The 12542-nt window shown below is 39.2% G+C and overlaps 1 protein-coding gene across 5 annotated transcripts in view; it reads left to right on the forward strand.

The window, feature by feature from the left end:
• The window catches only part of IFT88 (intraflagellar transport 88), a 57923-nt gene extending 45391 nt beyond the window's left edge, over window positions 1-12532 (forward strand). For all 5 annotated transcript variants that reach the window (XM_080374611.1, XM_080374612.1, XM_080374614.1 and 2 more), the window contains 2 exons: window positions 5082-5177; window positions 5692-12532. In XM_080374611.1, the coding sequence (XP_080230737.1) occupies window positions 5082-5177; window positions 5692-5813 (218 nt within the window). In that variant the 3' untranslated portion in view covers window positions 5814-12532. The remainder of the gene's footprint in view (window positions 1-5081; window positions 5178-5691) is intronic.
• Window positions 12533-12542: the final 10 nt, after the last annotated feature.

Consider the following 12542-nt stretch of genomic DNA (forward strand, 5'->3'; position numbering starts at 1 on the left):
TTAACTGCAGCAGAGTTAAAAATTGCATCTGCTTCCCATGCTGTTTCTCAGTTTTAATATGTTGCTTTGCCTGCTGTGCTGAACGTACTGTTCTTTTTGGTCAAACCGAACCAAAGCACTCTCTTCTCCAAAAATGGTGTCTTCATCCCAAAGATGAAAGATACACAGAGCCGCATTTAAACACATTCTGGATTTAGTGAAGCATCCGTAGTCTTTGAAAGCGTTAGCCCACTATGCACTTCATTACATAAACATTTTACAAAGGAGGTGGATTACCAGACAACCTTACCCTTTGATGTCTTTTCCTGATGAGTAAAATGGTACTAAGAATTCTGATTTATGTCTTTTGTCATACTAGAGGAATTTCAAATGCAGTAGTCTTATCACTGTTATTGCAACTAGTGCAATTCCTTTAAAAAATAAGTATAAATATCGTGGATTTTATTGGTTGAAGTGATATACACACAGATATCTTGCTTAGTAGGAAGTACCGAAACACTTAAAAAGATAGAATCTATTTTGCTAGATATCACTACTTAAAATAGGATTATTCCAAAACAGGATTACTTTTGCAGTATGCTGCGTTATTCATTATTCTGCTATATAAAATTAACCATTTTTTAAGCTAAGTTTATACTTTGTTTACATATATATGAACATACATATATATATGAAAAAAGAATAATTTTTCCCCCTTTAAATTGTATGTGGAGGAATTAGTTTAAATTAGTTTTTGTAGAAAGTTGAACAAATCTGAATGAACAGAGCATACAGTACTTCTAATACAGTAAATTAAATATCCTAGGTATATGGACATGGTTTTTAAATGAATGAGAGGAAGGAATGTGCTGTAAAAGATGTTAGCATGCAGAGTATATGATTTATGTCTTTATATGCCTAGTTCTCAGTTAAGGCTATTGAACACAGACTGTGAGGGAAAGATAATGTCAGCATGATAATCCAAGTCTCAGGTATAATCATATTACAGAGTAACTGTTGAGTCATTTTAAGTAAAAAAAAAATAAGGAGCATGTACTAGTTGCGGTGAAGGTTTCCTTAGATACAGATAGCAGTTTAATTCAGCAGTAGTCTTCCATTATTCAAAAATCTTTATTTAATTGGGAGCATGTGTTTGTACAGTTACTTGCATAATGCAGGTAGAATGAATTTGCAGTTTGAGAAATGTCTACCTGTAGTCCTTTGATTGCAAGTGCAATCAAACAGAAGTTAACACTCAAAGCTGTACTATTAGTAGAGAAAAACTACCAAAAAAAAGCTTTTTGTGCAGTTTTTATTATTATCCTTTGTCCTATTGTTCGCTTTGTTTTCTTCTGTGTATTACTTTAGTGAAAGTTAGTTTCATTCCCACAATTCAAAAGCTGGAATGTATATAAAATCTTTTTCCGGTATCTGAGAGAGGGGGGCAGGCGGGCAGGGGACAGTGAGTAGAAACTGTAAAACTCACCTGCCAAAAGTATGCATGTCTGATAAAATGCTTTAAAAACAGTTCCTACCGTGAAGTTCTCTTCACTGTAGAATATAAAAATCCAGAAGTCTACATTGCAAACTTATATTCCTTAACATTGGCCAAATTATGTATGTATGTACACTGAATAAAAACATATAGGTGATTCATCTACTATGTAGATGATCTACTATGACCTACAAAAAGTAATTTCAAGGTGAGATTTAAACTTCTGGCTATTCATGTTATATGGTCAGCAGAATTTTTAATAGCTGTTGTAATGGCAGCCAAATCCTGTATCCCATGGCAGAGTGTCAAGGAAAAGCTTTGCCCCAAATAGCTCAACAACGAGGACATTGCTCCTGAAGGATGGAACTGTGGGTCTGGACTCCCTCAGGTGAAGGAAGGCATTGAGCCAGACCTGAGCTGCTGGCTGACATTGTGGAAGATAGATGGTGTCAGCCACCTCTTACTTTCTTCCAGATGTACTTTAAAGTGTGCTGCTCTTCCACATTTTTAGGTATGCTCAGAGTGTAGTACAGTCCATGGAGACCTGATGTAGTTTTGCATATTAGCTTAATTTAAACTAATTGTGGGCTGCTACCAGAAGAGGTGTTAACCTTCCCTTCACTCTTGCTGTAGATATAATGGTCATATAGAGGTAAGGTGAGCTGCATTACCTTGCTGATCCCCTTCAGAAAAAGTTTTTATTGATTTATTTTAAACGTATCGTAACCTACTCCAGCACAGCCTGCTACCACTTGACAGCATGTGGAGGGGGATGTGATGGAGGGCAGAAAGGGCAGGGTGCTCCTCTCTGTGGTGAGGCGGGGCTAGATTGGTAAGTTCAAAGTGAAAGAGGTGGAACTCCTTCTCTCAGGTTGTTCTGGATTTTGCAGGGGCTCAAGGGAAGACTGAACAAGTCCTTAGAGAATAAATCAATCAATCCACTATTAAATATGAAGAGCTGCCCCCTTTCCCAAACACATCCTTGATTTACAAATTGTTGGAAGCTAGGAAATTATTCTTGGAGAGGTACTGTATATGCTTGCTCTACTTACGATGCTCTTCTCTAATCATCTTTTTCTTTTGGATGGACAATAAGCCAGTTTAGATAGGTCTTTAATCTAGTAAGGCATCTGTGTTCTTGCTGCTTGAGTGTCAAGACAACGCTGTGCCCATAGACACTTACTCTTCATAGTTTTTCCCAGGGTGTATTCAGTCAAGGTGGGATGTACTTGTTCGAATAACTTGCTGCTTCTGGAAAGAACAGTTCAGACCCTCTCAGCGCTTCTTTCCTTTCACATTCCTGGTCATATGTTCTTGCTGCTTCCCTTGCACTATTCTAGCATTAATCTAACCCTTTGATGACTTGGTTCAGTTCATGAAGTGCAGTAAATAATGTGTTTTGGTAACTGAATCAAGCCTGAAGCCTAAAAACCTGCATTTGCTTGAACAGCAACGTTTGCTCACTGTCACAGCATTCACAATCCCATTTATTGAATGGCTGACAGTCGGAAATGGGAGCTTGCAGGTGTCTTGCTGCTCAGGATGGCCATTTTGGGCAACTCAATCATAGCAGTAAGTGCTTAAGGAACTTCAGAGCTATGCAGGTGTTGGGGGGGTGGGGATGGGGGCAGCTGGTGAGGTTTAGATGCTTCAAGGGTTGTACAGCTGCTAGATGGGGAAAGAAAAGGGAGGGAAATCTGGCTTTACTGCCTTCATGGATGTAGCCCTAATATAACTTAAAGGTCCCAGAATGTCCCAAGAAAGCTTCTGTTTTCAATTGTTTGTTTTAGGGCAGTAAGATGTACAGGTAATTTCTGGGTATTATGTTTGTCTACCATCCTTTTTTTCTTCCTCTTGCAGGTAATATAAAATCTTTCACCTTCCTCTAGTGGTGTTCTTCTCCTTCACAGTTGAAATCCTTTGATATGCCATCTTCTTCCTCTTTTCATTACACCCAGTTCTTCCTTTCTGGAACCAACCAATTAAACCTATGGAGTTTCTTTGATCAGTTTTTCCCTAGTACAGCTCCTGCTGTATTGTTCCTGTCTTTATATCTCCTTCCTGCTTCTTCCAACTTTATCCTTGTTTTGTAAATTCCTTGTTTTCCATTGCACAAGACTGCCACCTTCTATCCTACTCATTCTCTCCCTGTTAAACGTTTTGTATCCTCCTCTAAACTGTCCTCAAAATGTTTTCACCCCACCATCTTTGAAGCTCTCAGCATTCACCTTGTTGATGTGCAGGCCTGTCCAAAGCCCGCTGAAATCAAGAGGCAGCCCTTTTGTAATTTCACAGCACTTTGGTTGAGCCCCCACAGTCAAACCCAGTGATTGCTTTCCTTTTCTTCAAATCCCTTGTTAAGCACCCGCTTCTTTCATGAAACTGTTGGTATGAATTGATCCAAGGGAGATCGAAGTACATTAAAATAGATTTTCCTGGCTTTGAAATTTCAACTGTAATTTGTCTCTTGTAAACGTTGACATGTGACTGCATGTATTAGATCTTTCTTGGAGCAGAGACATTGTCTTTCATTTCAGAGCTGAGTAAACTGAAGTCTGCAGTAGTATTTATAGAGAAATAACGGTTTGTCATCTTTGTGGAAGTTGTTTGTTTGGTTTTGAATACTAACAATATTTATAAAAAGAACATTTATAGTAAATAAGACAATGGAAAAGTGTTGCCAAGTCCAGACTTTGTAATTAACGTTTGCTGAATGAAACCCATTTTTCCTCCTTACAGATGGAAGACTTCTAATAACAGCATTGTTTCATGTTGTAAATGAGCATGTTTGTATTTGGCTGCATGGCATGTCCTGCCTTGTAAATATACCAAGCCAAACATGAAACATTTTCTCCTAGGAGAGAAAAATTGCATAAAAATTTGTTGTAGCAGCCGAAATTGAAAGTTTGCCATGAATCTGAAAAAGAGATTCAGAGGTGAACAGAATATTTAAAGTGTCTGGAATACTGCTGTGGCAAGAGAATGTTAATCTGATGTTGTCTGGGCAGGAGGCAGCCCTTGGAGCCAACACATTCCGTGGGGCCCTGCTGCAAACTGAGCTGCCAGCACAGTGTTTACAGCAAGATGCAGGGCCAGGATGCTCTGTATACATGAACACTGCCTGCCTGCCGTGCAGACAGCATATGCCAAATGTACTCTTCTAATTAAAAGCAAAATTAGTGTTGTATGTAACATTGACACTTTTGAACAGGTGGATCACACTAATATATTAGTGCACACAGACATATGAAATATCCATATACATTGTGACTCTGTTTATACTTGTCATGCTTATTTTAACTCCAAAATGTGACTGTAATTTATAAGCAACTGAAATGTTGAAGTAGAAATATTTTAATGCATTTACTCCAAAGTAAATAAGACTGTATATATTTTTTTAAATTAAAACACGTGTGGACACAGTGTCCATTGTGTTTTAATGACCACTATTACAAATGAGTACTGTATCCATCATGAAAAGATGGTTTCATCCAAATCTTGTTTGACAGATAGTAGCTGAATTTATGTTGTTCTTATATCATGATTTCACAGAACATAACAGCATGTTATATGTCTTCAACTGTTGTTGGTTTTTTCTCCTCCCCAGATAGTGGTGGTACCAAAGGGGAAAGACTGAGTGTCAAACTAAAAGCTTTTCCTGGAACAAGTGAACCCTATGAAAGCAGCACCAGTAAAGAAATAGGCAAGTGGGCATCTTATACCCTCTTACTTTCCTGGCCCTCAAAGAGAAGGGAGATGGAAAAAATAAGTTATTGGAAGAGCATGTAAAATTAGACAATTAAGAGAATATTTTCCTCATGAAATAAATGTGAAGAACGGCTTTAGCTTTGTTGTTCAAATCTCACTATAAAGTAATTGTGAATATTAAGAAATGTGGCCCATGTAAATACTTATTACTTTCAATATTTGTCTGCTGCATCCTTTAGTCAGTTCTTGTGGTTGTGCAGTCATAAGTTCTTCACTAAGACTGAATTTTCAAAGGAGTTTAAAAACCTAATCCATGTGGAATGTGGTACTTCCTAAAATGCCTTTCCTTAACCAACTCATCAGTCTCGCTGTTCCATGCACTTTTCTGAAGTCTTTTTCTCACTTAATGATAGTAATAAAATAAACTCTTGTGTTTGATTGTATACGTTTGAAACAAAGCTAAAATTACTTGCAGGTAACTGTTTCAAATGTATTTATTTAAACCCTAGATGCATCCTACGTAGATCCACTTGGACCACAAGCAGAAAGACCAAAAACTGCAGCAAGAAAAAGAACGGAGGAAGATGACTTTGCTGATGAAGAACTAGGAGAGGATTTGCTTCCAGAATAGCATATGGTCCACACATAATATTTTATCCTTCTACAAGTTCTAGCAGAAAAACTTTGACCCATGATGATTTTGTAGTGGATTTTGATAAAATACTTGTGAAATGCTTTGGATATATGGTATCTTACATTGAAAACACGGATATAAAGTTGCAGTGTCTTTTATAATTAATTTAAAAAAACCCTGAGGTTATTTTACTCATGCATCAAAACTACACAAGTATTCAAACTCATTGTAAACTATATCAAAGATGTAAAGCTTTTGCTTTCAGAGATATGTCCAATGATAAAATGAAACAGCATCCCCCACAACTTCACCTTTGAATGTGAAATACCTCAAAGCAGTGTTGTAAAATTGAAAGTCCCATGTCCTTCATCCAAAGCCAGAATGTATTTAAGGCCTGTTAACTGCTTTTCTGAAAATGCTGGGTATGACCTTGGTCATCTTTAGGGCCCTAATTCAGCAAGGCACTTAGTGCTGATACTGAAGAAAGCATCTTAATTTTAGTCTGTGCTTAGCAGAACTAGGACCGTTTTGCAGTCTCTTGACAACCTCCTAGGTATTTTTGCAATTACAAAGATGAGGGGGTTATTTACAATTTTTTTTTAATTATTTTGAATGGTCAGAGTGGGCAGGATTTCAATCTAGTTTATTCAGAATTGCTAATTAGATTTCAGCTTTTGAATCTTGCATTGGGGATTGTGGCACTGACTATGCAGAGGTAGCTTTCTACAGCCTAGGTGGAGTGTACGCAAAGATGTTAGTTACAGAAACCATCATCTCGCTTATGAACTGAACAAGTCTGATCTGAAGTCATTGAGACATGTTAAATAGGAAGGAACATGGGGTTCCTGAATTATATCACTTTTGGGAGGTAAAAATACATTACATTCAGGTGTTCAGTATTTCCTGACAGATATTTGCAAAACTGGTATACTGGGGTGGCAGGGACTTGTTTGTAAAACATTGGTGTGAGTTTGGTTTAATGGTTAGACTTTGGTTATTGCACTTAGAAGACTGAATCCTTGCATTTCAAAAATTTCCAATGCCCATTCTCAGTGTTGGTGCTTAGACTGTTTCCCAAATAGTGACCCCGGAAAGTTCTCTTCATATCTTCAGGAAATGTTTTTTTCAGGTTTTAAAAACATCTGCCCGGTCTCTTAAGATGTCTCTGCACGTAAGTGGTCAGAAATAGTTCTTCTGTAATGTCACAGTTGTAGGAATGAATGTAGCCCTGTGGGGTTCACGGTACAGTTAACGAACTGCTTTATATGTAATAGGTTTCCCATGATACTGGTGCAGCACTCAGTCTAGGGGTGGCTTCTGCTTGGTGGTATAAGCGGAGCACACTCAGTGCAGTTTATGGACCCCCCTGAGGAGCTCACCAAAGAAGAAAGACACGGTGAGCTCTGGGGCCTGATCCTCCTAGAGGACATAAAACAGCGTGAGAAGGAAGTGGATGCCTCCTGTCCTGTTTCTGCAAATCTTCCCTGTGCTGCAGTTCTTTCTTAACCGCAGGACACAAAGGAAAAAAAGATGACCCTGTCTGCTGCAGGTCGAGGCAGAAAGGGAAAGAATGGATGGCTTATGTAGCTAGAGAACTTGGATACACTGTGATGCTAACATGCCAAGCCAGAGCAGTCTTTGGCTTTTTGACTCTGTTCAACTCAGCTGAGGATGCCTTCTGTGTCTTTTAGAGTGAGAAATACAAAATTATGTTGCTTCTTTTGTCTGGTGAATCCCCAGTTTCACTGCAGGCTTCACCATTTCACTTTTTTCCACCCCTTGACAGTAGCCCAGATGGTGCACACCTGTCCATGCAGAGTCACGTACTGTTGTCAGATGAGTTTATTCTGGGTCTGTTGTAGAGCCAGCAGGAACTTGCTGTCTCTGGCACTGGGCAGCCGTGACCGCTCTTCACCAAGGCTACCCCTGCAACGCCACCCCTGCCAAAACCTTGGCACTGACACCTAGTACAGCACTGTATATTGTAATATTTTCAATGAAATGTCAATCAGAAAGACAAAGGAGAGGAGATGGAAAGGCAATCGAGCTGAACAATTCTCAGAGGAGGACGCGGGCAGATGACTGAACCTTACGGTCACAACTGAGACACAGTTTTCTCCTGCCTGTTCTTCAGTGCTGCCGTATCTACTGCTCTGGTCAGGGGATGACACATTCCTGAATATTATGGTAGTTCTTTTCTGTCAGGCTTACAGTCCTGGAAGAGCCAAACCTCGAGGATGCAACATGCCAGGCAGGAAAGAGCATTTTCAGCTACAGACTGCAGGGGAATGAGGTGTCTGAGCAGTCACGGTGGAAGAAGGGAGCATGGATAAACCTGTGAAACTGTGCAAAGAAGACAGGTAAGACAATGTTACGATCTCCTAACACAAAACCATTTCAGTAGAGCATCTGATCAAACGTTGCAATTGCACAGACGTGTCGATGATGAAGTGGTATGAATTACTGGTATTAATTTGGGATATGATTCACAACTTAGCCCATAGAAACACTCCTATGGACATCAAAGAGGTTTTAATCTGCAGCAGTTTCTTGGTTTGGTTAGCCCAGATGTATGTTTTGCTAAATTCTGTGTTTTACAAACAGAATTGCACTTATGTTCTACTTCTGCACAAACTACCAGGAACTAATGGAACATTTTGTTTCCTATAGCATGAGGATCTGATTATGGTTATGATTTGATGTATGATTATGGGTTATGATTATTTGCACATTATTTTGCAAGCACACTTGAATTGTTCTGAACTGACAGCCATGCAATCCAGCTCCATCAGTGGAATAGTAAATCCTGCTGACAGTCAAATCAATTTAGCTCAGGTTCATCTCCTTCAAAACCACATTAACTATGGCTACATCTCCACTAGAATTGCAACATAGCCAGGGCAGGCCCAGACTAGAAGAGCTGATGTGTAACCATCTGTACCATAAGACCAGTAGCATGCTCCCCAGTACAGTTTTGGCCCATAACTACTAGCAGTCTCCCAGCCAATTCCCATGCATGACCCAAAGGTTATCCTGGGCCAGGAACCATTCTTCATAAGCAATTTTGGTGCAGCCGCCTTCTGCTATGTGAGACATTCTGTGTGAGGGAACACAAGATGTGACATCGGACCTGGCCTCAAGGCTGGAGAGTGATCCCTGATGGGGACTAATATAACTGGAATCTGTTCAAGAGAAAGAAACTGTGTTCCATGTCCAAAGTACTATATCAGCGCTTAGTTGGAAGGCCTCAGGCTATCGGTAGGTGAACATACCTTCATGGTTCAGGCAGCTCAGGTCTCAAAGGAAGCGTGGCCATGCCAGTGGGGTTCTGTGTCTAAAGTAATTATTTGGATTACACGTGATTGTTGTGTTATGTTGGTGTGATGACCCTGCCCATGTCCTGAAGGTGGCTTGGTTGGCATTTAGCTCAGGTGTGATGTGAGTTGTGTTCCCTGCGGTCATGTAAGATGCCCTCAATCCTGTGGTATACCTCAGAAACCACAGGGGTAGAAACACTGCATGGGCTAAATAATTCTACCTTCACCCCAGAAATCAAAGCAGAAACATTTAGTCAAGTTTGGTTGCGCAAAACAGACTCTTATCTCCAGAAGCTACACTGCAGGTATGTGCTTCCAAGCACAATTTAAGCCCTGATTTTGTCTTTCACTCTGGAATTAGTAGATCATTTAAAATTCCCAAATAAAGTTTTGGCAAATGCAATAAAACTGCTATTATTTTTTTTTTTATTTTAGGAGAGCAGCAGTATTAAACCTAGGAAAATGCTAATCCTCTTGAGGAACTAACTCCTGAGCTATATTGGCTTGTATCATGGAAAATATATTGGTTACAGTATTAATCAATCCTCAGTTGACCTCTCAGACCTGAGATAGTCTGTAAGTCTTTTTCAGGATGTGCTAGATTCAGTTAGATACCAAGTTACGTACTTTACATATATGAAAAATGTCTCTTTGTACGTTAGGCTCTCTGGTGATAACCCTATAAGTCACTGTCATTTTACAAAACATACAGAAATTCAGTTTCCCTGGATAAAAGTGGAAAGTAATCACAGCAATTCTGTCCCTTAAGAGAGACACTTGTCTTCTTGATTCTCTCTAGACTTCTATGTCTACTACTGCTTCAAAAGTGGATGGGGAAAAAAAAATCCTTTGAGATTAGCCTCTTAGAGCAGAGGTTGTGGATACACCAGTTGGTTACCGTGGTGATGAGCATCTTGGCAGCATAGCCAAATATAAATGATTACCTAGGTAGTAGTTTGTTTATTGCTAAACAAGCATAAATCCACAATACCAAAGCATCCTTATTCACATATTTCATGTTTCACCTTGAACCTTCTTCACTACAGATTGTGTAACTCGTTATTTAAAACAAAGCTATTCTAGAGTATTCTTTAGAATTCAATTCATGGGAATTGAAAGCTGTACAAAGAAAGGATAAATAGTTCTGCAAGTCTTATGATGAAGGGCCGTTTCTCTTCCTGGTTCCTTTGCAAGTGTAGTATAAGACCATAAGAAATTAATCTCATCTGCTATGGTTTGATTGATCTTGATTTCGAAGGCGCGGATGCTCAACTTTTCAATAGAAAGGCTATTTTCAGCCTGTTGCTGCTCAGTTTCCACCTTTTCAAAATGAAGGCTATTAATGATTCTCCAGTTTGCAAGAATTCAATTTTGCAAGGCTAAATTGCCTAACAATTGTGAAATATGCTAAGATCCTGCTGTAGAAGGTGCTATGACATGGAAGCTTCAAAGTGGTGTTCCAGTGCTTACAAATCCAGGGAATGGGAACAGAATCAGCAGTTTGGGTGACAGATTATCAGCAAACAGAATGTGTGGGAGAAGGACATCTTTGGGGAGTAATTTAATTCTCTCTCTGAAGATTTATACTTGCTGGTGATGCCAGCTGAATGTTTGTTCCATACAACATTATGAGTTGTTGAACTTGAAGATCTATATAAAGACTTTTAAATGTTTTTCACATCATTATTTCAGATAAAGATGGGATTCCGTTAATGCACACCCTGCTGTAGCAGGATGACAAGCACATTACTGTGGTGTCGTTGATAATGCTTGTCACAATAATGTGTTTTATGTATGTGTGAACCACAGTATCTGGAACCAGCTGTCATGTCAGGGCAGCCATGGAAGAAAGCAATCCCAACCAAGAGAAAGTTCTGACAAGGATGCTCGTTGGTGATTAATGTTTCTGGGAAGGTCTACATTCTTACGCCTGCTGGCTGGTTTTCATGATCATTCTGATGGTTCTGAAACAACTTTCCAAATTATCTTAATGGTCTGATGACAATGTATTTGAATAGGATTTTTTCTCCTGTTTTCTCTAGCTACTAGTAACAATATAAGACTAAAGATACAAACCTCATGTGGGTTTTGTGCATTTCAGTGTTTAATATTGCATGAAACACTCTCTGATGGAATGTTTCTTCTTACTAATACGAACTGCACAGCTCAGTTTTCTGTTGAACATCCTGACTTTCTCATAGCAGGGATTTGTGGAACTGAACTTCATAGTAACTATCTGGCATTGATCACTATGGTGATAATCTCAGGAGAAAGGCAGCTGAGTATAAATGTTGCGTGGCAAACCCCAGAAAAAGCCTTTAGAATATTAGGTCAAAGTGAAAGAAATACTTTTGCTACTACTCAGTAGATTTCCTCTGTCTCTTCTATCAGTGGCAAGTTTCTCTTCCCCTTCCTCTCTAAAGTTTTTCTCTTTGTTTTGGTTAAAAAGGGATAATGCAAGGTGAATAAAGGAGGATAAGAAATGGTAAGGCACACCATAAAGCTCACCAGAGTCCAATAAAATAGAAAATGAAGATTGGATTATAGTAGAATTCATAGATTAAATGATTGCATAGAAGGAGGTGAACTGTTATCTTCATTTGTAATACATTTTGGGCCAGGAAAGTGGAAAGTTTTCAATAAATATATTGTTGAAACACTGAAGGGCAACACCAGAAGCTTGGGAGACTATTGAGAGGAACACTTAATGAAGCATAAAAAGTAGCTGTCATTTTTTTGCCAGCAAGTCCAAAAGATCCTACAATGTATTAGAAAACAGAAGTCCAGGAATTTTCTAAGGATGTAGAGTGTTGTAATAAAAATTTTTATATTGATATAAATGGTAAGGAAATGTGAACACACAGGTACAAAATACTAGCAGGAGAAGCACTATAAAAACAGCATATGTTGCTGACATCTACAGTAGCAGGTCATCGAGTTTCTAGCATACATGTCCCTTCAATTTCTCAGGAAAACCAGATCTGAAGCACACACTGACTAACTCCTAAACGCTCACCAGAGGTGGGACAGGATCAAGACATTCATCACTGTCAGCTCCTGATGGGTACAATGAGATGCATCCAAAAGCAGCACCCTCCTAAGAATAACCCATTTGGTGCAGGGAATAGGCTTGAAAACTGGTGCCCCTTGTGCTCCATGTCACTGCAAGCTGTCCTGGGCAGACTCCCTGGATAAAAGGTGTCAGTGTCTGACTGCTCGGTGGACTACCTACGTGCATCTTGGTGTTTGTATGTATGAAAGTGTGTTAGGGGCTGAAATCAGTTGTGTTTTAACATAAATTAGTTACTTCCTTTCTATGAGATACCATGTCAAGCTATGTTGTTGCTATAGTGCTGTGACATGTATTTCTGCTGTCATTAAGTATTTACTAAAAGACAGGAATTCCATT

This window comes from Falco punctatus (genome assembly GCF_963210335.1).
Source record: "Falco punctatus genome assembly, chromosome: 2".
NCBI lineage: Eukaryota > Metazoa > Chordata > Aves > Falconiformes > Falconidae > Falco > Falco punctatus.